The 26,203-nt window shown below is 50.5% G+C and overlaps 1 protein-coding gene across 5 annotated transcripts in view; it reads right to left on the bottom strand.

Moving 5' to 3' along the window:
* The window catches only part of ABR (ABR activator of RhoGEF and GTPase), a 298,848-nt gene that overhangs the window by 85,764 nt on the left and 186,881 nt on the right, over positions 1-26,203 (bottom strand). For 4 of the 5 annotated variants that reach the window (XM_044000089.1, XM_044000092.1, XM_044000090.1 and 1 more), the window contains 5 exons: positions 24,860-25,045; positions 18,232-18,339; positions 12,103-12,163; positions 2,706-2,758; positions 2,023-2,163 (listed from right to left, as the gene is read on the bottom strand). In XM_044000089.1, the coding sequence (XP_043856024.1) occupies positions 2,023-2,163; positions 2,706-2,758; positions 12,103-12,163; positions 18,232-18,339; positions 24,860-25,045 (549 nt within the window). Of the gene's footprint in view, positions 1-2,022; positions 2,164-2,705; positions 2,759-11,544; positions 11,680-12,102; positions 12,164-18,231; positions 18,340-24,859; positions 25,046-26,203 lie in introns of those variants that run through there. The other variant, XM_044000093.1, reaches the window with a different exon arrangement.

The raw sequence follows: 26,203 nt of genomic DNA, 5'->3' as shown, positions 1-26,203 counted from the left end.
GTGGGTGAGGCTGGGGGTGGGCTGAGTGCATGGGGTGGGGGTGGGAGGGCTAGTGTTATAACCTATGGCAGCTCTCTCTACAGAGGGACCCAGGCACCCAAGGGTGATAACCCTAGGCATGGGTAAGGGGTGGTCTCCCCCTGGCTAAGTTACCCACAGAACGTGGAGCCAAACACATCCTCTGCGAATCTCCCCTGGCCCAAGAAGCTCATCTGGTTCTGGCTTCACTACAGGACGGGGAGATCCCACCTATTGCTGAGACTAGACTCCCAGGATCCCCCTCTCCATGGATGGACCCCATGCCTACCCCAATTCTGGGGCCATCTAGGAATCACCTTAAGGCACCAGTGACTATCAAGTGCTTTTCTTGAATTTCCACCTCCTATCACTGTTTAACTTCTAAACACCTCTCCTCTCACCTCCTCCTAAAAATACACCTCAGCCCCTGCTCCCCCCGCCCCACACGCACACTCTGAGTGAAAAGCGCACCAGCTTCAGAAGTAGAGGGCATGGATTTGAATTCTGGCTCTGCTACTTTCTTCCTGGGTGAGCCTGGACAAGTTCCTTAACATCCTTGGGCTTCCAGACCTCATCTGACAAAGGAGGGGGCAGGACTAGATCTTGGAGGTACCCTATGGCTCCAAATCGATGAGCCGCCCCAGCCCCCAGTTATATACTGAACACTTCAATGGCACAGATCAGCAATCTAAAATATAGCGGATACCTTCAAGCACCAAATCGATGTGTGAAACAAACAATGAAAACGAATGGAAACAGACTGGGTTTTAAAGAATGCCGGGTACCCCCCCACCTTGAGATTAATGGGAAGGTCCTTGGAGTCTGCACACCTGGGCTGGGAATCACATACAGTTCTGGGGCTCATCAATCACTGTAAGGTCCCTGCCTCCTGCCTCCTGCCTCCCCCCACCTCTCAGCTCAGCCCATGCATGGGCTTGAGCTTCATAAATCAGATAAACGATGGGGACCTCAACCGGCCTCTGATGTTTCCTGCTGTCTGTTTGCTTTTATTAGATAGTGAGCAGCATTTCTGCTTGGGCTGCGGGTCTTCACGACTGCCTGAGAACTTGGGACCCTCCCGGGTCTCTCTTCCCCCAGCCCCAAAGGGAAGGAAGCATGTGATGAAGAGCCACTACCCGGCTCCTACACGCTATGGACAGGCAACCTCTAAGGTCCTGTCCTATACCTACGACCAGGGCTTGTTAATCTTTTACGGATGATCATGGACCCCTCTGGCAGACAGCTGCCGGTGACACTTTTTTTTTTTTTTGCCTCCTGGACCCCTTCTCGGGATCATGTTTTTAAATGCACAAAATGTGGAGGATTCTAAAGAAAATCGATTCTATTGAAATAGCATTGGCAAAGTACCTACAAAAAGTGCATAGCCCCTAGGTCAAGAAGCCCTGCTCTGGAGGACGTTATCACTTCAGAGATGTACCAGGGGCAGCTAGGAATCACCTAAGGCACCAGCGACTATCAAGTGCTGAGGCTGCTGGAAGCACTGCCCTGCCCGGGCTGTTGCGTTTTGGCCTGCAATGACCTTGGTGCTAGCACTCAGTCAGAAATGGTGCTGTCCACACAACACCACGGTCCCAGTGTTAAGATGACAGCAGCTAGTGAGCTGTGGCTGCTCTTTAGAAGGAGAGGGGAGTTTACTGATGGCATGACCTTGGGCCTGTCAGAACCTCACTGAGCTTCACTTTCCTCATCCACAGAATGAAGAAACTAGACTCAGTGAGGTCCCTTCTAGCTCCAGAGCTCTGATGATCAGAGTCCTGAGTCCTAAAAGTGGACCCCAGACCTTCCATTCGATCAGGGTTCCCTGGGATACAAGCATCTAGCACCGGTTAAGAATACACGCAAGGAAGGACGTCTCATTGGGGCAACAGATGAAGCCAATTGATGCCAAGGTAAAGGTGGTGGCAAAGAGAGAATGTGTAATGTCCTTGTCATTTGGCTAAAATGGCTCTGGAAATAGGGTGGCCCTCCGGGGCTTGTGCTCACCTCTCCCTTGGGAGTAGTGACTGCGGTCCGGCGGGGGTCAATATCCTCATTGATGCTGGACAGGAAGTTCTGGGAGATGCGCAGGGCATCCTGGAGTAATGGGTAGTCTGGATGGTCCACTGGGGTGTGCTTGAGGAGGTCCTAGATGAAGGACGTGGAAGTGAGAACCAGGGACCTTTGAAGGCAACACCTGCCACCTCAATATCCCAGAGACTAAGACCTGAAAAAGTTCCCATCGGGGGCAAGGAAAACCCCTCTCTGCACCCAAGACTTCCCCTGGATGGCATCTCTGTACAGGACAAGAGTCTATGAGAGTTACTTTTGCAAGAACAGCTCTGAGAAGACCATGCACCCTTCCCCAGGCCTGTGTTTCTAAGAGGAAATGGAAAGACAGGGAGAGAGAGGAGGACACAGGGTGAGAAGTAAATTGCCACCCTCCTCCTGAGCGATGGGAGCATTTGGCCAAACATCAAGCTTAGTGGTCCAGCTATATTTAGGCCCAAGGCTGGTTGGCATGGTTACCATGGGCCAAGCAGGCGCAGTTGGGGCCAGGGGACCCTCTGCCCGGCTCCCCAGATGAGCTGTTCTGGGCACCACAATCTCTGTAGCTCTGATGTCTTCCCACCCTTGGACCCGGCCACCTACCTCTCTCAACCCCTTCCCACACCTGGCCTGATACTCACATGGAGGACGAGGGTGCTCCGCGTGACACGGTCAATGGGCTTGTAAAGCAGTGCTGGGTGGGGAATTGGGGGGACAGAGGAAGGAGAGAAGAACAGAAGAAGCCCTGGTAAGACATCTGAGGCAAGTAGGCCAGGGCACCCCACAATGGCCAGGCTTCATGTGTAGTGGGATGCCCCAATCAGTAACTGGGGTCAAAGGAGGCCCTTCCTGTTATCCCTTAGCTCACACAAACAGGGATTCTCCCCACCTCCACCCACACCCCGTTTTCCTCCTCATACCCAGGGAGTGGTTCGTGGAGGCCCCTTCCATGTCCTGGCTTAGCCAGAGCTGCTCAGGACCCCCCAGAATCATCACATCCGAGTAGGAAGAGACCTCAGAAGCCACGATGCTACCATTCAATTTTTCAATTCAACCAACATTAGGCACCTATTATCAAACAATCATCAACACGTATTAAGTGTCTACTATATGCCAGGCACTGTGCTAAGCAAGTACTGCACGAGAACCCTGAGAAGTAGCCATGCTGCTTCTTGAGGTTACAGCCCTCAAGCAATGGGGAATCCAACCATCTTTTTTTTTTTTTTTGTGGGGCAATGGGGGTAAGTGACTTGCCCAGGGTCACAAGGCTAGTAAGTGTCAAGTGTCTGAGGCTGGATTGGAACTCAGGTCCTCCTGAATCCAAGGCCAGTGCTTTATCCACTGTGCCACCTAGCTGCCCCTCCAACCATCTTTGAAGAAGCCCAGCCCTTGTTGGGTGAGCTCCCATCATTACAAAGTTCTTCCTCATATCCAGCCAAAATGGCCTATCTGCAGCCTCCACCTACACTTGGAATTTCTGCCCTCTGAGGCAATGTCTGAAGACAGGTAAGCTCACTCTCTTTCTCTCTCCCTCCTCTCTCTCTCCCTCCCTCTTTTTCTCTCTTCCCCCTCCTTCTCTTCCTCCCTTCCTCCTTCTCCCTCTCCTTCCCTCCTTCTCTCTCTCCTTCCCTCCTTCTCTCTCTCCTTCCCTCATTCTCTCTCCCTCCCTCCCTCTCTTCCCCTCCTTCTCTCTCCCTCCCTCATTCCTTCTCTCTCCCTCCCTCCTTTTCTTTCTCCTTCCCTCCTTCTCTCTCCCTCCCTCCTTCTTTCTCCCTCCTCTCCTTCCTTCTTTCTCTCTCTCCCTCCTTCCTTGTCTCTCTCCCTCCCTCCTTTTCTTTCTCCTTCCCTCCTTCTTGCTCTCCTTCCCCCCTCCCTCCCTCTTTCCTTCTCTCTCTCTCTCTCTTTCTCTCTCTCTCTCTCTCTCTCTTATAACCATTCTCAGTTCCTTCAAAGGATGCAGATCAGGTATGCTCTCCAGTCCTCTGGCTATGGCCCAGGCTATCAGTGTCCTTCCTAAAATGGGTCACATAGGATAGAGTCCCATGGTCTGACTGGGTAGAGGGCAGGGAGGCTGTCACCTTCCTTGTTCCTGACATCATGTCGCTATAAATGCAGTGAGGGTCACACTAGCTTTTCTGGTTCTCGCATTCCACTTTTGACTCACATAGAGCTCACAAGTTACTAAAAGCCTTAGATCTTGTTGCTCCTACATGAACGCTCATAAGACCCCTGATCTTATATTTGATAGTTGATTTTTTGAACCCACGAGTGGGACTTTACATTTAACTCAAGCTCATAGGAGCTCACCTTGTTTGAAAAACTGGCCTCTCTCCCTTCCTTTGGAATCATGTCAATGCCTGTTAGACTTGGCCTAGCTTTGTCCAGACAATGCCAGCCCTTCACACTCTTTGGAGGGCACACTGTGGGCTGGCAGGAGGTACTGCTGCTTTGCCCAGACAGTATGGCTGCTCCTGATTCTATCATGCTCCCTCACTCTTCCCACCTCTTTCTTCCTCGCTGCCCAGAGCAGGCTACTAGCCCAACATGGTCAGGAATGACAAACTTCCTGTCTATACCCACAGCCCCATCTCCTTATATGGAAGAGCCCATGGCACTGAGATTCCCGTGAAAGGAAGGGATGGGCAGCAGGAGGGACAGGTCAGAAATACTCTTTCCAGAGAAATGCTTCTGCATCTAGACAAAGAACAGCCCTGGTGGAGGGAAGGAAGGATGCTGGGGGACACCCTGATTGTGAGAACCCACCTGAGCTTCAGACTCATGCTGGCTACAGACAACCTAAGCACTCCCCTGTCCCCGCCGCTCAGAGACGCTTTCCAGATCTGGCCATCAGACGGTGGAGGCAGGTGGAGGCAGCAGCTGGCAGCCAAGTCTGCCAGTGTTTCCCAAACACCAATTCAAAAAACCATTTCCCTCAAAAAAACCAGCCGTACCCTTTTCTCCCTCCCTGAGAAGGTCCAACCAACACCGACTGCAGATTTTGGGTCTCTCAGGGCACCACATGGGGAAGAATGTGCTTGAAGATGGGAGCCACGATTTGGTCTCCTGGACATCTGGATGGACTCCCTGGGGAGGGGCCCAGGGATCTCACAGCTACAGCCTTCAGCCTGACCCTTGGCCAAAATCCCCACCCCACAACAAACAGCCCTGGCCATTTGCTAAACAGAAAACAGCTAACTCTAGCCACAGATATAAACACCCGGCATGTTGCTGAGCAGATCCCCTTGGAGGAGAATTTGTTCCTCACCGACACAGGGTGGAATAACCGTCTGGAGAGTCAGCAGCAGTCTTCACTTCACTCCCCTCCATTCCCCACCATCTGTATTTTTAGCCCTTCCCATTTGATGTCTACCAGAGAGTCTTTCCTGGCAATGCTTGCACTGGGGTATGAGAGCTGTGGCAGTGATGGGATGCCTGGGCAAGCTGGGGCAGAGAGAGCAAAAGGCCAAGCATGGCCCTCCAGCAGGACTCTGGGTAGAGGTCCATCCTATCCCAGAGATGTAGAATCACAGATACAGAGCCAGAAGGGACCTTGGAAACCATCAATCTGACAAAGAAATAGACACTAAGGGGATATCCACCAACTGGGGAATAACTGGATCAGTTACTGTGTATGAGTATAATGGAAGACTACTATGGTGCTATAAGAAAGGATGAAAGAAAGGGATGATTTCGGAGAAAGTCAGTAGGAACTGAGGCAGAGTGAAGGGGGTTGAGCTGGGAGGACAATTTACATGACTGTATAAATTAATAAATTTATAGCACTGTTAAGGACAAACAAAAGACCTTGGAAAACTAAGGAACTCTGATTGATGCAATAACTAATGGGCCTCAGGAGTCATGATGAAATATGCCACCCGCCTCCTGATTTGGGGGTAATGGACTCAAGACACAGGGGAGGCAGATTTTATTGGACATGCCAAATGGGAGTTTGTTTTGCTTGTCTATGCAAAGGGTTTTCCTTTGTTCTCCCCCCACCCATCCTGTCCCTGTGGGGAAGTGGGAAAGTGAACAAATAAACGTTCATAGGGAAAATGGTGTTTGTTTTGTTTTGGCGGGACAATGAGGGTTAAGTGACTTGCCCAAGGTCACACAGCTAGTAAGTGTCAAGTGTCTGATGTCAGATTTGAACTCAGGTCCTCCTGAATCCAGGGCCAGTGTTTTATCCACTGCGACACCTAGCTGCCCCTGGGAAAATAGTTTTTAAAATAATTCTTTAAGTAGCCAATTAGTTTAACCTGCTCATTTTATAGATGAAGAAACTGAGGCCCAGAGGGACAAGCAAGTGGCAGAAGCAAGAGCCTTCCACTGCACCACCGTGCCTCTGGAGAGACCAGGATGGAGAGGAATGAAGAGGCAGGAAGGATAATAGGTGACACAGGCCAGACAGAGGGAGCTGCTCTCCCATCCCAAGGCCAGGAAAAGCTGATGCTGCACCTTCAGCTCCAAGCCTTGGGGTCCTGGCGGGAAGAAGTTTCTGATTAAGCCAGCTGACTCTCCTGACTGTTGGAGAGACATCTGTACAAGTCAAGGGTCTGGTTTCAGAGGGGTTATTAATACCATTACTGCTCACCTCTAGAGATTACTGGGCTTTAAAAACCGGTGAACCAAGACCCAAAGTCTTAGCTTCATGGTGTGCTGGGGGTGGTGATGCAGAGAACTACAAGGGAGAAGGCCCAGCTGCCTGGTGCCCTGGGCACAAGCAGATACAGGGGGTAAGCTGAGGGTATAACTTCAGTGGTTCCCTGTCCATTCTCCAGAGCAAATATAGGCCCCTATTCTTAGATTTCAAGACCTTCCCTTGGAGGGGTGAGAAGCATCCCCTTCTCAGCAATTCCAACCCCTCCACCTGTTCTGGGGAAACCAACCTTCTTTCTACACACAGCTCATCCCGCTCTCCCCACTTGCAAATCTACTGCCTCTCCCATGATGCCCCCATTACCTGGAATAACTCATGCACCCTGCTACCATCCCCCCTTCCCTCCACCCTCCAGTCTCCTCCTCCTTTCAGAAAGTCTTTCCAGAATTGATAGGAATAGGCCAAACAACCTGAAGGCCATTTACCCTGTCCACAAAGGGAGATTAAAAAGCCAGAAAGATAGAATGGTCTCCATTCATCTCTGTCTGGTCTCTTTCAGCAACTCATCAGGGGAAGGGGAGGGGGAGGGGAGAGGATGTCTCTTCTCTTCCATACGGCACTTGCAGGAGGCCCATGATTCTCTTCCAGGGAACCAACATGGCAAAATCCACTCATGAAATGCATCCATCCAACTAACCTACTTCCTTTGGGGGATCATTTCATTAAACTAACAACCAACAAACATTTATTAAATGCCTACTGAGTACACAACTCTGCGATGGGCCCTGGGAGACATACAAAATTTAGACAAGACAGAGTCTGTGCCTTTATTATCTTTCTCCCCAAACCCATCCTTCCTCTGAGGTTCTATTTTTGTCAAGGGTGCCGCCATCTTCCTAGTCATCCTGATGCGCAACCTAAGAATCATCCTTATTCTTCCACATATTTTGTATGCACTCAGTTGACAAGTCTTGTTGATTTGGAATTAACTGGCCATCAAGCACTTATCAAGCACTAGCTGTGTGCCAGGCCCTGTCCTAAGTGCTGGGAATGCTAGAGCAAAGGATGGAAAATAACATTTCTCCACTTGGTATGATGGAAAGAACTCTGGCTCCAGAGTCAGAGGGACTGGGTTTCAATCCTATCTTGGATGCTTACTGCCTCTGTGACCTTGGATAAGTTACCTAACTTCCCTGGGCCTCAGTCTCTTCATCTCTAAAATGAGGGGGCTTCTGAGCTCCCTTGCAACCTCTAGGTCTCTGACCCAGCAGCCAAGTTCAAGACCTTACTTACTTCTCACCTGGACTACAACAGTAGTATCCTGATTCTGGTCTCCTTGCCTCCATCTATGCCTTCTCCAATTCATCCTCCACACAGCTGTCAAAGTGCTATCCCTAAAAGGGCAAGTCTGACTTGTTACTGTGTTGTTACTGTCACTGACTGTGTTGTTACTTGTCAAGGACTTGACTGTTACTGACTGTGGTGTTACTGTCACTGACTTGACTGTTCCTGACTATGTGGCTACATGTTACTAACTTGTTACTATCTGGCTCAATAAACTCAAGTGGCTCCCAATTACCCCAAGGATCAAATACAGACTCTTGCTTAGCATTTAAAGCCCATCACCATCTAGATTCCACCTGTGTTTACAGCCTCACGATACAGGACTCTTTGTTTAGCCCAACTGTCCTCGCATTCCTCACATACAACAATTCACCCGCCATCTTGTCTTTGGACAAGCTCTCCTCCAGGCTTGGAACACTTCCTTTTCGACTCTACCTCCTAGAATCCCTAATTTTTTTTTAAAGCTCTGTTCAAATGTCACCTCCTACATGAAGCTTTTCCTGATCCCCCACTCCCTACCCACTAACAATGACCTTTTATTTAATTTGTATATACATGGTTCACTTAGTGTCCCTGGATAAGCTCCCAGAAGGCATGAATGCCTTTTTATTTGTCTTTGCATCGCCAGTGCCCAACATAGTGTTCAGCACACAGTAGGCACTTAATTGCTGACTTGTTGATTGACTGACTACAGTTAAGTAAAGAACTAAGATCCCAATAGAGACTATTCCATAAGGAGACAGTGGAGAGTTACAATACAAAGTCTCCTGTGAGGTCAGAGAGAAGGGGATTCAGACTGGGGGAATTAGGGAGGGAGGCCCCCTAGCATCATGGCACCTGAGTTGGGAGAGAATCTCATCCCCAATTCCTGGTTATTCCCTGTCTCCAATTTTGAAATGAAAGGGAAACTCCAGTCCTTGTTCTAGTCCACAATGTTTGCCCCTTCTCAGTGGGAAGGAACAGAATTAGGGGAATAAAAAGTCAGGGCTCCATCTGTAGACTCAGCCACGGCTGGGGGACAGGCCCAAGAGTGCCTGACCTCTGGGCCAAACCAAGTATCCCCTTTGGGTTTCTGGACCCAAAGCACTTTTTGGGGGTGGGGCAGGGCAATGAGGGTTAAGTGACTTGCCCAGGGTCATATAGCTAGTAAGTGTCAAGTGTCTGAGGCCGGATTTGAACTCAGGTCCTCCTGAATCCAGGGCCAGTGCTTTATCCACTGTGTCACCTAACTGCCCCCGGCCCAAAGCACTTTTAAATCAACCAACCCTAGGCCAAGGAAGTTTCTTGCCCTGACCCTGTTAGAATTAGGGAAGACGGGACAAAAAGGCTTCCTAGAGATTTCCTAAGATTTCGATTTGGAAATGACCTCAGAGGTCATCAGTCCATCCCCCTCATTCTGGGCACTGAAGTCCAGGAGGTGAAGCTGTTCACCCCAGGCTGTTCAGGGAAGTGGCAGAGCTTGGATCTGAACCTGGCTCTTTGGACTCCCAATGCAGGGCTCTTTCCACAGGAGGCGGGATTTGAACTTGGTTCCTCTGAGTCTGGACACAATGAGTGACTGCTCTTTCCTCTTAACTACTATGGAGAGCCCACATCCTTCTCTCAGCTGGCTGGAGGGGAGGAGTGTGAGTCTGGCTCCCTACTGAGACTGACTACCTCCACTCAGGACAGCCTGAACTGGAGACCTCTTGTCCTGAGAGTAAATATCCTAGGGCAGCTAGGTGGTGCAGTGGGTAATGCACTGGCTCTGTATTCAGGAGGACCTGAGTTCAAATCAGGCCTCAGACAATTGACACTTACTAGTTGTATGACCTTGGGTAAGTCACTTAACCCTCAATGCCCTGCCCCCCACCAAAAGATAATTTTTTAAAAAGAGTAAATACCCAGGGGATTGTGGAGATCGGCACCCTGGGGTTCCTGAAAAGGCTCACAGGAGAAAAGACAGAAAACCTACCATTTGCTCCAGCAAATATTCATAGTGTCTATCTGTCTACCTCTCCTCTCTCCCTCTCCTTCTTTCTCTTTTTCTCTTCCCTCCTCTTCTTTCTTTCCTCTTTCTCTTTCCCCTTCCCTCTTTCTTCTCCTCTCTCTCTCCTTCTCTTTCTCTTTCCCCCTCCCTTTCTTCTTTCTTCTCTCTCTCTCTCTCTCTCTCCTCCTGCCTCAGCCCCTAGTACAACAAAATTTTAAGTTCCTAGGGACTTATGGGAACAAGCTATCTAAAAAGGGGCACTGGAGAAATGGAAGGCATGAAGGAACAAAATGGAGAGGAAGCATGGTTTAGAGGAGAGGGCCCTGGGTCACAAAGATCTAGGTTCAGATCCTACACCTATGTCCCTGGGCAAATGGTTTGACTGCTCTGTGCCTCAGTTTCCTAATTTGTAAAATGAGGGCATTTGCCTTGCTGGCCTCTGAAGTCCCTTCCAACCCTTGATGTAAGATCTTATTGACCCCCGAGTCTTTGGCCTTCTCTGTTGGCCCCAACACACACACAGATGTTACGGGGACATGCACAGAAAGGAAGAGAAGTCCCAAGCCTGCTCTGCCCAGCTCTTGCCCCTGGGAGGACAGCTTAGACCATGCCCAAGGCTCTTCTTGCTTCAGAGAGCACGGCATACCAGCTGCCAGAGGCGAGCATGCCAAGCACACCCCCCCACCACCCAGCCAAGTTCCTCAGCCGCCCTCTCTAGCAGTCGTTCTCTACCCCATGAGCTAGCATCTGGCTTCTCTAGGTGAGGGGCCCTCCACTGTGCCCTGAACCCCCAACATGGCCATGCATGCTCCCAACAGCCTCCCCACCCTCTCCTGTACCCTGACCGACTTTTCACACAAAGTGACAAGACCTCAAGCTTCTCTCAGGTCTGCCTGGGGGTCCCCTGGAGCCAGGAAGGGGGTTCTCTGAGGTGTTCCCATTCTCCCCTATCCTCCCTATTGCAATCCGTGCTCTCCCAATGCTGTCATCCCAAAGAGAGAGAAGCAAGCCCTAGACACCATGTGGGTTCCTTGTGCACACAATACACTGGCAGCTCAGCCTTCTTCTCTTCTCCCGGGAAACAAAGAAACTCCCAACTTCCCCTTCCCGATGACTGTGGCACACCCCCCTTCCAGGCTGGGAGTGCCGGCCGTGGCTCCCCCATGACTCTGGCACTGACTATCGCACTTGACTCTCTCTGGCCCGCTGCTGGTCACCAGTCCCAGGGCCCGAATCACACTTTTCACTTTCGGTCCCTGCCAGCTGCTTCTGGAAGTTGCCCCCAACCTTCCATTCACAGCCATCACCTTCCCTCTGGCCCCTGGGGAGAGTGGGAGCACAGCATCTCAGTTTACGAGATCCGAGATCCGCCAGCAGCTCCTGCCTCCCCCGGCTCCCACCTCCCGTGGCTCCCTGCCTGTGGGGCAGAAGCAGGTGCAAAGGGGGAGAGAACAGGTCCCTAGCCATTCCCTGATGCCAGCCCTCCATCACCACCCCATCTACGGAGCCCACCCCGGCCAGCCAGCTAGCGGCACAACAAGTACTCCAAGGGAGGCAAGCCATGAGTTACCATAGGTGCAGTTACAGCACAGTCTGATGATCAAGAGAATTTCCATGGCAGCCTTTTCTGCAGGGCGCCCCAACAGCCATCTCTCCCTGCTCCCCAGCTTCCATCAGCAGGTGAGCCACCCAGTCACCTCGTCTGCCAGCCGGCCACAGCAGCGGCCACGGCCACGCAGCATCCAGAACCTGACTGCTACTGCCTCTGCTGCTGCCGCCGCTGAACAAGTGAGTGAGAGCTAGGGAGGCTCGTGGAGCCAGTGGAGAAGGGGGAGGGGAGATGAAAATGAAGTGGAAGACTGGGGAGGGGGAGGAGGGAGACCGAGGGAATGAGGGACATCACTGACATTCTAATGAGGAAGAGCACGCTTGCACTTGGCTGGCAGCCTGGGGCCACACGTGGCTAGATTCTCACAAGAGTGAGTGTGTGTGTACACACCCAACATTCTCACACACACACACACACACACACACACACACACACACACACACACACACACACACACGTGCTCAGGCCCGGAGAGTCAGACAAAGAGAGCTGAACCACTCCCCCTTCCCCTCCAAATACCTTCCATGGTGATAGATGTGTGGCTGTCCTTGGAGTCCTTGGGGGCTTTGACTTTGAGCTCCTGTCGATGCAAAGAGAAGACTGGCTGATGAATGCCCCCTCCTGGCTCCTGCTGCCCACCTTCCCCGTGCCCCCAGACCTCACTTCCCCGCACGGTAAGGAACTGCTACACACTCCCCTTGCCGGCAACCCAGGGCCATTTTTTTAATGGTTCTGGTGAAAAATTTTTTAAACCGCTGCTTTTTTCTCCCCTTTTAAAGCCTCCACTAGTTGACACAGCTAGGCACAGAGGAAAGAGTCCTGGTTCAGATCCCACCACCCCCGTGACCTTGGGCAAAGTCACTTCTCCTTGAACTTCAGTTTCTTCATCTGTAAAATGAAGAGGTTGGACCAGACAGCCCCAGAGGCCCCCTTGAGTCCTAAATAAGGCTCTTCCTCCTCTGTAAGACAAGGCAGGGCAGAGGTCTGGCCTCAGTGGCTTCCAGGGTCCCTCCCAGCTCACGATCCTGCCTACTGTTCCCCTTGGAGCTTCACTTTCTCATCTGTATAATGGACCGACCAGATGGCTCCTGAGATTCCTTCCAGTGGAGATCTCTGATCTTCAATTTAGATTGCGGCATGGAGGTGGGAGCCTGGGTCCTTGAAGGCGGAAGCTCTGGCTGGAGCAAGCTGGAAATATTTGGGTCTGGAAGGGACCTCAGAGACCATCTGGTTCAATCCTCTTGTTTTACAGATAAAGAAACTGAGGCATAGAGTGGGCAAGTTCATAAGATCTGGAGCTGGAAGGCACTTCAGAGACTGACTGGAATCAAGTCCAACACCCTTATTTTATTTTATTTGACTTTTTGTGTGTGGCAATGAGGGTTAAGTGACTTGCCCAGGGTCACACAGCTAGTAAGTGTCAAGTGTCTGAGGCCGGATTTGAACTCAGGTCCTCCTGAATCCAGGGCCAGTGCTTTATCTACTGTGACACCTAGCTTCCCCTTTATTTTATTTATTTGGGGGGGGCAGTTGGGGTAAAGTGACTGGCCCAGGGTCACACGGCTAGTAAATGTCTGAGGCTGGATTTGAACTCAGGTCCTCCTGACTCCAGGGCTGGTGCTCTATCCACTGTACCATCTAGCAGGGCCTTATGGACGTACTTTACAGAAAAGGAAATTAAGGGGAAGGGAGGAGAACTGATTTGCCAAGGTAATACAGGTGATGAGCTTCAGAGGTGGGCTAGGTACCCTGACAGGTGACTCCAGAGTCACTCTCTTCCCTGAGGCCACCTCCCTGAGTTAGGAGGGAGCTGGGCCCAGGGGAAGGCCAATCAGAAGACTTGTTTGGGCCACCTTCTACGTGCAGGGAGGCAGAGTTCCACATCAGTGGAGGGACTGCCAGGATGGAAGAAATCACGGACCCTGGAGGTACTGAAGAATTCTTTTGGAAGCACGGGGGAGGGGAGCAGAGGGGCAAGGGAAAACAATGGTCTGAACAGGGTGATGTGCCTTTTATAAAAGACTCTGTCTCTTCATTCCCAGAGTCCAAGCAACCAAAAACTCATGTTGGAAACCAGGACACAGGTGGGGAATTGGGGAAACCCCAGACCTTGGCAAAGTGGCAAATCTATCACTGACTCATGATGGAGACTAACCCTAATCACCTCCCCCCATCCCCCAAGATCCTTGGGAGGCCTTTCTTAGGGAGAGACTCCAAGGAGAGGAAGGACTACATGCACCTTTTCCATTTCTACCACACTTTGAACCCAAAGTCCACCCTTAGAACAAACTTTTTTTTTTTTTGCAGGGCAATGGGGGTTAAGTGACTTGCCCAGGGTCACACAGCTAGTAAGTGTCAAGTGTCTGAGGCCGGATTTGAACTCAGGTACTCCTGAATCCAGGGCCGGTACTTGATCCACTGCACCACCTAGCCACCCCCCAAACTTCTTTTGTTCCAATGAAATACCTGCTTCTCCTTTTCTCCCCCCAGGGGCCAAGAAAAAGAAAAGATCACAGCTTTAGACCTGGAAAGAACCACAGATACCCTTTCTCTAGCAAGCCTCTCTTTTCACATAAGAGGAAACTGAGGGGGCAGCTAGGTGGCGCAGTGGATAAAGCACTGGCCCTAGATTCAGGAGGACCTGAGTTCAAATCTGGCCTCAGACACTTGACACTTAGTAGCTGTGTGACCTTGGTCAAGTCACTTAACCCTCATTGCCCTGCAAAACAAAAACAAAAAAAGAAGAGGAAACTGAGGCCCGAGAGGCCGGGGGTCTCGTTCAAGATGTCAGAGGAGCATGGACTCAGAGCTGGAAGGGTTCTTGGAGGCGATCTAATCTAAACCCTTCATTTTTCTGAGGAGGACCCTGAGGGAGGCCCAGGAGGGTTAAGGGGACCTGCCCTCTGACTTCAGTCCCTGAGGTAAGGGAGGGTGAGGTTCCACAGCACACAGATGCACGGCCGCCAGGACACTACACGTGCTTTGGGAGGGAGTTTGTTATCGAGGATGATGGACCAGGAGGTTGGAGACGTGGGGTCAAATACTGCCTCAGCCTTGTACTAACCAGGTGATCGCAGGCAAGTGACCCTAAGAGGAAGCGTGCTCTTAGCTTGCCTCCAGGGTTATATCAAGGATCCCATCTTATCCCACATGCCCCGTAACATCATAGTTTTCCCCTGTGTAAAATGAGGAACGCTTTTCTTGCTTACCTCACAGGCTTTGTTGCAAGGAGAGCACTCTAGAAACGCTAGGATCATAGATTTAGAACTGGAAGGGATTTTACAAATCATCTACAGCAACACTTTTATTTTTGCAGAATAGGAAACAGAGGCCTGGGGAGGCCGAGGGATTTGTCCAAGGTCCCACAGAGCCAGGATTCAAACTCGGGTCCTGCAGTGCCAAGTTCAGCTCTCCAACCGCACTCGAGAGTGCTACAGAAACATACTTATCGATTGTCCGATCAATTGATGATGGTGGTAACTGGGCAAATGGCTTGCCTGTCCTACTACAAGTGAGTCCTCAGAGGAGGGCTGAGCGGCTATGGACACGCCTGCTACTAACTGTCCCTAGCAAGAAGGGCATGAACCATCCCTGCCCCACGTCTCCACAATCAACAGCCTGGGCACTGGCAGGGAGACTGAGGGGAGGGTGGGAGGCCGTGACCAGCTCTCACCTTGCAGATGCCATGCAACCTGAACTGTTGGTGTTCCCTGCTGGAAGGAGATTGCGGGGGACTGCCTATCTGATCTAAATCCCCTTTGTCAGCCTTTGTGGCTGCCATGGAGTAGTGCTCTCTGCAGATCCTGCCCCAACTTGTGCTCCCAAGGAGAATGGGACTGAAAAGTACAGTGTTGTCTGAAATTAGAGCTGAAAGGTGATCCTTGGCTAGAAAGTGGATGAAGGCCTCCAATCTGGGCTGAGGAGGAGAGGGACAGGTGGAGAGGGAAAGGACAAAGGGGCAGGGCATCGAGGTGCTGCTGCGTGCTTCCATCAGCATCCTACCAGAGGGTGGAAGAGGCCCCGAGGGACAGAGCTACCCTACAGGACACAATAAAGGATCAGCGAGGGTCAGGCCAGCTCCTGACACAGCTCCCCGAAGGAGGGGAGGGGAAAGGGGGAGAAACTGACCAGGACTACAGGAATTCCGGGTTTCCTCTTCTAGCTCCAAGCTGTTTCTAGAGAGAAAAACCTTGAAGCAAAAGACTAGAAATGGGGCTTCTCTAGAAAAGCAGGCAGTAAGACTGTGTCCCCTGGGGCTAGAGCCCAGCTCTGTTCTCTCAGAGTCTCTGGGGAATGATCATTCCCAGCAGCCTCAGCCTGGAAGTATGAAATCACTCTGACAGCCCAGGAGAAGAGCCTAATTACAGTAATTAAGTGGCAGAGCAGAGCAGAAAGCACCAATGAGTCAGAGAGCAGGGACTGTCACCACATGGCTACACCTGGCAGGCAGCCCTCAGGCCTGGGCTCTGGCCTTGGGAATGTGTGGGCGTGCAGGGCAGCCACTCGCACTGGTAGCCAAAGCCACTGGGCATTAGTGAGAGGCCCAGTCTCCCCAAGGAAGGAAGCCTGGGGCCCCAAAACATAGGAGCAAAGCTATCCAGATGAAAAGGAGCTCAAAGGCCCTCCAAGTCCCATCCCCTCCTTTCAGAGAAGAAGAAACTAAGGCTGGGGGCCAGGGTGAGTGGTTCCCTCAAGTTACCCAGGAAAAGCTAGAAAGCATGGAATCACAGACTTGGAGGCCAGCAAGGTTGATCCCAACCTAAGGGAACTGGGGCTTCTGAGGCTAGGTGACTTGTCCAGGGTCTCACATCTACTTAAGAGTCAGAGGTGGAATTTGAGCCTTGATTCCTGCCCCAAAGTCCACAATGTTGCCATTTGGAATCAAGAACCCAGGGGTTCTGACAAACACTCAGCCACCTACTAGTCCCGTGACCTTGGGAAAGGCATTTGATCTATCTGTGCCTCAGTTTCCTCACATATAAAAATGAGTAAAGGGGCCTGTAAAGTGCTAACAAAAGATGAGACGTTCCCTGGGAGAGTGAGCAGTTAATCTCTCACCAACTTTTCTTAAACAAAGGTAATGGAGAATGAAGGGACAAATTCTGATCTTCCATGCAGTGAAAAAATCCTACAAGAGCAGGACCAGCCCACGTGATCTGGAGGTCACTGGGGCAGCTTAGGGCTGCTGGGCTATAAAAGTGAAATGTTAACAGATCAGGGAGGATCCCTGAAGATCTCTCACAACACAAAACAGCCCTCCTGGGGCTGGGTTACTAAATAAGATGATAGACTAGATAAAGAGCACTGGAGTCAGAGACCTTGGGTCCAAATACCATCTCTGACACTATCTACGGGACTTTTGGCAAGTCACTTTCCTGAGCCTCACTTTCCTCAACTGTGCTATAAGGGGGGGTGGACTACACGGCCTCTAAAGTCTTTTCTGGCTCTACAGGAATGACCCCTATTTCCCTTCCCCAATGGCTCCTCTCTCAGCCTCATGCACCATGATCTCCCCTTTCTCACCTGGACCTTGCCATCTGCCCTGCTGCTTGCCCCTGCTCTACGTGTTGTCTCCCTGAATGAGAGCGTAAACTTCCTGAGAGCAGGGACTGCTCCTATTTTCTATTTCTGTGCTTGGTCCAAAATAAGTGTTTAATCAATGCTTTCCAATTCCACCCTAGGTTCCCCTTTGTCAATCCAGACCTGGGCTAATAGCACAGTGCAGAGGCAGGGGAAACCCAGCTCTACCAAATCCTACCCATGTGACCCTGAATGAACCACTAACCAGGTGAATTCTGATTCCATGTCCAGATCTTGGGTGACTATCCCCTAGCTCAACCAGGGTTCTGGACTCAAGGAGTTCCTGTCCTCTCCTACTTGGAAGGAGATTTCGCAGAATTCTAGAAATCAAGAGCTGAGAAGGATCGTCTAGTTCATCTAGTCGTGGGATCATAAGCTGAGAGCTGGAAGGGCCATCTAGTCCAACCCACTGTTTTACAGATGAGGGAACTGAGGCTCAGGGAGATTATGAGACATGCCCATAGCCACACAGTTAATGAGTATCGGAGGCAAGATTTGAAGCTAGGTCTTTCTAACCTCAAATCCACCATGTAGATTCTCACGGTTCCCTAGGTTCAAGGAGCAACGTCTTCTTCCATTTTGAACCCCAGATGTTAGAGCTAGAAGGGACCTGAGAGGTCACTGAGTCATAGGAACACTGATGGAGTGCTAGAAAAGATCTTGGGAGCCATCTAATTCCACCCCATCTTTGTTCAGAGAAGGGAGCCAGGATCCAGAGATGGGGAGTGACTTGCCCAAGGTCACGCAATGAGTCAGTGGCATGTGCTTTCTAATTTTCCTTGCTCTTCCTGCTCCCTGATCTCAACCAAAAAAAAAAAAAAAAAGTAAAATGGGGGGGGCAGGAAATCAAGAAAACTGACAATCCCAAATTAAGAAGCAAGCAAGAGAACATGCCAGGTGTAAGAGAGGGATTGGTAGTTTAAGCATCAGCCAATCTGAGAAGCTGCTTCTCTGTCTGGTAATCAGGGAGGAAATAGCCCGATGTGGGCTGGCTCTCAGGACAGCTCCCAAAATGTATTTTCAGTCTTGGCCGAAGGGTGTCCCCCAAGCAGGAGAGAAGCTGCTCACCTCAGAGATCTTCTGGAACTGGTTGTTGGACTGGCTGCATTTCTCAGCAGTCTCCAGAGCGATCTTGTAGTTATCCACAAAGGCTTTGTACACGCCTAGCTGACTGGCCTGTGGGGGGGGGGGGCAGAAGAAGAGGGGGATGGAGAGAATGAATGAATGATTATTCAGAACACCTGGAGAGCTGGCAAGAGTCAAGATACTCCAGAGCAGCTCTAAAGGGGTGGGGGCAGGGCTGGAGTGTAGAAGGGATGGAGGCTGAACAGTGGCCCTCTGAATGAGGTTTGGCAGTTTCCATGGAAACCAGCTCAACCCATAAGGGTTAACAAGGGGGCACCGAGGGCAGGGCAGTACCATCTCACACATGCTGAGAAATTTAAGCCAGCACGGCATTCGCCTTTTTTACCTTCTTTTTAAAAAAGCATCATCAAAGGTCTTTTTGGGTTTGAAATCCCTCTGCTTCACAGTGATGTCAGGGCTTAGAATTAGCCCTGGGAGAAAGCAAGGTGGGGAGGAGGGGATGTATGTATGTGTGTGTGTGTGTGTGTGTGTGTGTGTGTGTGAGAGAGAGAGAGAGAGAGAGAGAGAGAGAGAGAGAGAGAGAGAGAGAAAGAGAGAGAGAGAGTATGCGTGTGTGTGAGAGCATGTAAGGGTGTGTGTGTGTGAGAGTTTGAGTGTGTGTGGCAGCCCCCTGCCAATCTAGGGTCCTCCCAGCCCCGCTCTCAGGCTCCAAACTGCTCTGCACTGTGCATCACAAGCCCTGCTCAGGTAGCTTTGCAGGCCCGATTTCCACCTGGGAGCTCCATCCCTCCACTCTTGGCTGAGAGTCCCTGTACCACTCCCTCCACACAGGCACAGGAACATAGCAGATAATGTGTTAGCCATCAGAGCCTGGCAAACAAAGGCCTGGAGCCCAGAGGTGGAGAGGAATCCCGCGGCAGGGGCAGAAAGCCTAGAAGAACAGGGGCCATGGGGTACCCTGCTCACCCCATTCCAAAGAAGCTCCTGGTTTTATGGACTAGGCCAATGCAGCAATGTGCCTAAATGTTACAAGGGTTTTCTCCTCCCCCTTTCCTCCCCAGTACCTCGGAAAAGAAAATAGATTTGTTAATTGGGGGTCTTTTTTTTTTTTCTCCTTTTTTTTTCTCCTTGAAGGAAGACAGTTTCACTTTGTATCCACAGCACATAGTGAGTCTAAGTCTAGAGATTGTACCTGTGATTCCATTTGTATGGGGAACTCCCAGATGAGGAAGGTCATTCTACTGATGCAGGGTGACACCTCCTCTATAACTTGTAGTTGTAGGGAGTTGTCTGGGTCCCCGAGGGGTAAATAACTTGCCTTCTATGTATGAGAGGTTGGACTGGACCCCATGGGCTTCCCTTCCTGGTTCCAAGGCTGGTTCTTTCCACAACTACACAACACCTCTCCCAGTAAGCCCTTAGTAACAGGCCTCTGATATCTCCAAAACCGAATGGAGACCGTATTGGGGGCAGCGGGAGGGAAGTACCCCAGGTTTAGAGCTGGAAAGACCTCAGAGACCACTGAGTCCAACCTTCCCTTCATTTTCCAGAGGAGGACCCTGAGCCCCAGGGAGGTTAAGGGATTTGTCTAGGATCGCACAGGTGGTAAATGGTGGAGAGCCTTCTGACCCCTCTAGGTCCCAGGCATCCGGAAGCCCGCTGCCCCTTGTCACCCCCATTAGATTGTAAGCTCCCTGAGGGCAAAGATTGGTTTTGCTTTTTTGTTGCACCCCTAATGTTTAGCACTTACTAAGTGCTTAATAAGTAAATGCTTGTTGAATGATTGATTCCAAACAGGAATGATGGGAGGGAGGCAGTTAGAGAGAAGGGCTGAAGCCTGGGAAGTGCCCCCAGGACCTTGGGCCTATGGGGTTTTATGCTAGCACAGCCAAGGAGGGGTGAGGCTGGGGTGTGGGGGAGCTCTGGCTTCCTGTTACGCAAGGGGAACAGGACCAAGGCCAACTCAGGCGGGCAGACCTTCCTAAGCTTCAGAAGATCTGATAGAGCCAAAGCCGGCACTTTCATTATTTCCAGGAGTCATGAAAGGATCAAAGGATGTTGGGAGCAAGAACACGGCCAAGAGGCACCCAAATACCCAGGTCCCCCTCCTGCTCCTTCCCCTCAATGGAATAGGACAGGCATTCTTTGCCTTGTGCCCTGGAGCCCTGTGATAGTCTGGTGAAGCTATGGACCCTTTCTAAGATACAGTTGTGTGTTTAGTCATTTTCAGTTGTGTCCGACTCTTTATGACCCCATTTGGGATTTTCTTGGGAAAGATACTGCAATGGTTTGACATTTCCTTCTCCAGCTCATTTGATAGATGAGGAAACTGAGGCAAACAGGGTAAGGTGACTTGCCCAGGGTCATAAAGCTAGTAAGTGTCTGAGGCTACATTTGAACTCAGGTCTTTCTGACTCTGGGCCCAGCAATCACACCACTGAGCCATCTAGCTGCCCCAGAGTAATGGTTTTTAAATGCATAAAATATAATACATAAGATTTCAGAGGAAACCACTGCATTGTCTCTCTCTGAGATTACTGCATCAGCCTCCCTGCCTCAAGTCTCCTCCTGCTCCAGTTCATCTTCCCCACCTTTGCCATCACACCACTGCCTCTTCAAAGACCTCTCACACCTTTAAAATCCCAAGACTTTGGTATTTTAAAGTTCAGGCCACATCATGTCACTCTCCTATACAATGCATTCCAGTAGCCTATGTTAAAAAAGAGTCTCCTCAGGGGAAGCTAGGTGGTGCAGTGGATATAGCACTGGCCCTGGATTCAGGAGGACCTGAGTTCAAATCTGGTCTCAGACACTTGATACTTACTAGCTGTGTGACCCTGAACAAGTCACTTAACCCTCATTGCCCTGCAAAAAAAAAAAAAAAGAGCCTCCTCTCTTTGGTTCTTCTTCTCCTTCTTCCTTCTTTTTTGTGGGGCAATGGGGGTTAAGTGACTTGCCCACAGTCACACAGCTAGTAAGTGTCAAGTATCTGAGGCCAGATTTGAACTCAGGTCCTCCTGAATCCAGGGCCAGTGCTTTAACCACTGTGCCACCTAGCTGCCCCTCTCTTTGGTTCTTAAAGCCTTTAATCACTAGCTGGATCTTTCCAGCCTCACTGGACATTAGGGCCTCTCCTGCCCCTACCACCCATCCACCCCGGGCTTCCTTCTGTTCCTCACGTACAATACCCCAGCTCTTGTCTTTGGGCCTTGGCACTGGCCATTCCCCATGCCTAGAAGGCCCCTCATCCTCACCTGGGCTCCTGAGCCCCTCTTCCATTGAAGAATCAGCTGCAAAATTCTAAAAAATGAATGCTAAAAATAAATAAATAATGGGGGGGTGGGGCGCGGAGGCACAGCTGATGCACCACCCTCAGCAAGGAGTCTTTTGTGATCTCCCCGACTGCTAGCACGCTTCCACCCAAGCTCCCTTTTATATTTATTCTCTTTGTAGTGACGCTGTAGATACTAAAATATGTGCTTGTTATTTCCCTCAGTAGAAGGCAATCTCCTTATGAACGGGGACTTTTCTATTCTTTGTATTTGCATCCTCATTCTTCAGCACAGTGCCTGGCCCATCTTATCGTTGTTGTTCAGTCAGTCGTGTCTGACTCTCTGTGACCCCATTTGGGGTTTTCTTGGCAGAGATACTGGAGTGGTTTGCCTTTTTCTTCTCCAGCTCACTTGCCAGTGGAGGAAACTAAGGCAAACAGGGTGAAGTGACTTGTCCAAGGTCACACAGATAGGAAGTGTCTGAGGCCAGTTTTGAATAGGAAGAGGAGTCTTCCTGACTCCAGGCCCAGCACTATATCTACTCTATCCACCACCGAGCTGGCCCATAGTAGGTGCTTAATAAATGCTCATTCCTTTTTTTGATTGACTTATTGATTTGAGTACATTAAGTTTGCAAAGGGCTTTGCTAGTGCTATGGTACAAGTGTTCTCTCCCAGTTTTCCAGATGAACAAACGGAGGTTCTGAGCATGGAGGTGACCTTGCCTGTGGTCACGGGGAGGCAGCTGGGTACAAATCCCCACCCTGTCCCATGCTGCCTTTGTCCTCTTGTTCTCAGCTTCCTCGCAGTCCCAGCACCTGTCCCAGAAAAGGCGCTGAGTAAGTTATTGGTGATTCATTTAGTGGCAGTCAGAGAGGAATAGACAGACTCGGCCTGAGCTGAAAACTCTCTTGGGATAGTTCTCGCTTCACGCTGTTTGCCTCAGTCTTCTCATCTGTCAAATGAGCTGGAGAAGGAAATGGTAAAACCACTTTGGTATCTCTTTTTCTCCCTTTTTTTTTTTTCCAGTATCTCTTTCAAGAAAACCCCAACGGGGTCATGGACAGTCAAATACAACTGAAATGACTGAACAACAAACAACAATGATTCTGAAGTCAGAAGGCCTTGGTTTCAAATCCTACCTCTTATATCAACTACCTATGTGACCCCGGGCAAACTTCTTCATCTCCTGGGCCTCAGTTTCTTCATCTACAAAATAGGAGGGTTGGACTAGATGGCTTCTGAGGTCCCTTCTAGATTCAGATCTATGATCCTGCCTCAATGCTTACTATGTTCCCTCAGTTACTTCACCACCCCAAGCCTCAGTTTCCCCATGTGTAAAATGACGGAACTGGACTGTTTAACTAGACCCTTCCAGATCAGAAACAAGTGACCACAGTTCTTGGGTGGAAGGGGGCACAAGGAAGTTTTCCATTCCAAGGCCTTTTCCAGAAACATCCTCCAGTCCCTAAGAACCACATACCCCCAGGGCTGCCTGTCCCTCCAGGCTGGGTACCAGCTAGAGTCATTAGGCAATCTCGGGGGTGGCAGTTGCCTGGAAACAGCAGCTTAGCACCCGGTGATCTAATAAAGGAAATAGCAGAGATGCTAATTCCCCTTTTCCGGGTAATGAATAATCAAATCTCTGATGCCTCCCTCAGAAGGCAGACTCCTTCCATTTCGGGGGCAGATCCAGGGCTGGCCCTCCTTCTGCCCTTCCAGCTTGCAGGGCCCAAGCTGACCAGGGCTAATGCAGAGAGCCCCAGTGACAGAGCCACCCGCTCCTGAGGCCTGACTGTGACGCTGGCCTCCACGCATGAACCCAGCGGGCTCCTCTGGGGCAGCAGGAGGCACCAGTGCCCCAGGAAAGTCAACTTGGGCAAGCTCTTCTCACCTGCCCACGCGGCATCCCTCCTCTCCCTCCCTCCAGCGAGGGAGGTCAGACACTCGAGCCAGTACATCTGGATGAGCCTCATTTCCCAGCTCCTCCCCCAACCCCCAAATGGCCGATGCTTTTCCCTGGAGATGAGACCATGAATTTAGTGCTAGAAAGGATTCCAGAAGCCACCTTATCCATGCCCCTCTTTAAGGAGATGAAGAAGTTAAGGCTCAGAGAGCTACGTGACTGACCCATGATCACAGGGCTAGGGGCAGAGGCTGGACCTGGGTCTTTCTGACTTCCAAGTTCAACACTTTCTCTTCCCCAGAAAAGATGGCTCATCTTGCCTTTAGCAATGAAACCTGACACTTGAAAAGGACCTCCTATATATTCTGTAGGGTGGCTAGGTGGCTCCCATAGCAAATAGAGAGGTGGGCCTGGAATCAGGAAGACCTGAATTCAAATCCAGCCTCAGACACTTACTCGCTGTATCACCCTGGATAAGCTAACTTCACCCTATCTGCCTTAGTTTCCTCATCTGTCAAATGAGCTGGAGAAGGAAATGGCAGAGCCCTCTAGGATCTTTGCCGAGAAAACCCCAAATGGGGTCACAAAGAGTCAGACACAAGTGAACAACAACATATACTCTGTATGGAGTTTTTAAGTATGTGCGGTTCCTCCCAATAAAAGGCAAGCGTCTTCAGGGTAGGGACTCTTGTTTTGGAGCTGAGCTTGTTTTTACTGAATTAGGATAAATGAGCGTCACTGAGCTGGAACAGTAAGAGAGGGTCACAGTCTACAGACTACTCAGGCGGTCATTCGGCTGAGGACAGGATCAGGAAATGCACAGGGCGGTCACACAGTGGGGACCGCTTGGGGGTCCCCACCGATTTCGTAAGCCCCGGGTGGCAGCGTGAGAGGAGCAGGCCCCTCGGCTACTTGCCATCTTTACCCAGGATGCCCTACTGGGAGCCCTTGAAGAGTCTGTGCTACCTCCCTCAAGGTCAAAGTCAAGGTCAACCCCATTTAAACCACCCTCAGGGTCAAGGTCAGTCATGGTGTCTCTGCTGAAGAAGCAAGTGAAGTCCTTCTTTAGCAGCAGAAGAAAACACACCTGTGCCTTCTCCCATTGGCTCTGGCACAACCTGTATGCCTTGGCTAAGTCACTTAACTTCTGTTTCCTCATGAGGACATTGGACGAGAGGGATTCTAAGGCCCCTTCCCACTCTCCATGTAGGAGCTGATGAGGTCTTTGGAGAAGCAACAGTATAGTGGACAAAGAGCCAGCCTCGGAGTCAGAAAGACCTGGGTTCAAATCCTGTCTCTGCCACATACTAGCTGTGTGATCCCTGTGTGGTACTGAGCAAATCACTTAAACCACTCTGGGCCTCAGAAGGGGTTAGACTAGATGACCTCAGAGGATCTTTCCCCCGGGGGGAAAGGAAGGCCAAGGCACTTACCAGCTTCTGGAAGAGGTGGCCCAAGGTGACCTGGCTGTCCCACTGCTGCACCTTGGGGCAGAGGTTGTCATAGAATTCCTTGTGGATCTCATAGATGTCCTGGATCTTGTAGAAAATGGTCTCGATCTGCTGGATGGTGAGCACAGGCTGGGAGGTGGTAGCTGTGGCCTTTAGGGGCTTCATGGGCTGTGAGCAGGAAGGGAAAGAAGACAGGGCTGGAGTGAGGGAACCCCAACAGGGGCAGCCAAGAACGTGGGGAGAGCTTGGGGCGAGGAGACCTACACTCGGATTTCAGGGGTCCGCGGCGCCTCAAACTCTGAGCCTGTTTCCACATCCATAAAATGGGGACAAGTGTGCTTGCATTCTCTACCTCATGGGGACACTGTGCAGACAACATACAATCAACCTGCAGTCCATTAATGCATCAAGGACCTGTGGGAACCCCCTCCAACAGCAGCAACAACAGCAGCCCCCAGCATTTATGTAGCACTTTAAGATCTGCAGCAAAGTGCTTTGTAAATACTGTCTTGTTTGAGCCTCACAATAACCCTGGAAGGCAGATGCTAGTTTTTATCACCCATTTTACAGAGGAAGAAACTGAGGCAGGCAGAGCTGAAGTGAGTTGCCCAGGGTCACACAGCTAGAAAGTGGATGAAGCCTGACTTGAACTCAGGGCTTTATGACTCCAAGTCCAAGCTCTCTTCATAGATAGATAGTCAGATAGACAGACACATATACACACATATAATATAATAAATATAGTATAATATAGTTTAATATAATATAACATAATATAATGCAACATAAATGTACGCACACACTTATATTACAATCTGCTAGTACTTTTCATCACAAAGGTGGGGATTTCCATTCTCAGGAAAGTGAACTGACTAGCCCATGGTCACACAGTCAGCTAGGAAGTACTAGGGAGGGGCAGAAATTTGCTTGTGGTCACAGAGGGAGTGTCAGAAGCAGAATTGGAACCCAGATCTCCAGAGGATGATAGATCTAAAGCTGGAGAGGACCCCGGAGGCCAATGAATTCTCAGCTTTGAAATGAGGAGACTGAAGAATAGTTGGGAACATGACCTATCCAGAGTCATACAGCTATTAAGTGTCTTGGGCAGCATTTGAACCCAAGTCTGGTACCCTGTAGACTAAGGCCGCGCTGTCTCTCATAAACCTTAAAGCATGCACATAAATGTGATGGTATTTGTTTGTTTGTTTTTGGCGGGGCAACAGGGGTTAAGTGACTACTAAGTGTCACACAGCTACTAAGTGTCAAGTGTCTGAGGTCACATTTGAACTCAGGTCTTCCTGAATTCAGGGCCGGTGCTTTATCTAC

Source organism: Dromiciops gliroides, chromosome 4 (genome assembly GCF_019393635.1).
Source record: "Dromiciops gliroides isolate mDroGli1 chromosome 4, mDroGli1.pri, whole genome shotgun sequence".
Lineage (NCBI taxonomy): Eukaryota > Metazoa > Chordata > Mammalia > Microbiotheria > Microbiotheriidae > Dromiciops > Dromiciops gliroides.
The sequence above is the reverse complement of the archived record's forward strand: the minus strand, read 5'-3'. Positions and strand labels throughout refer to the sequence as shown.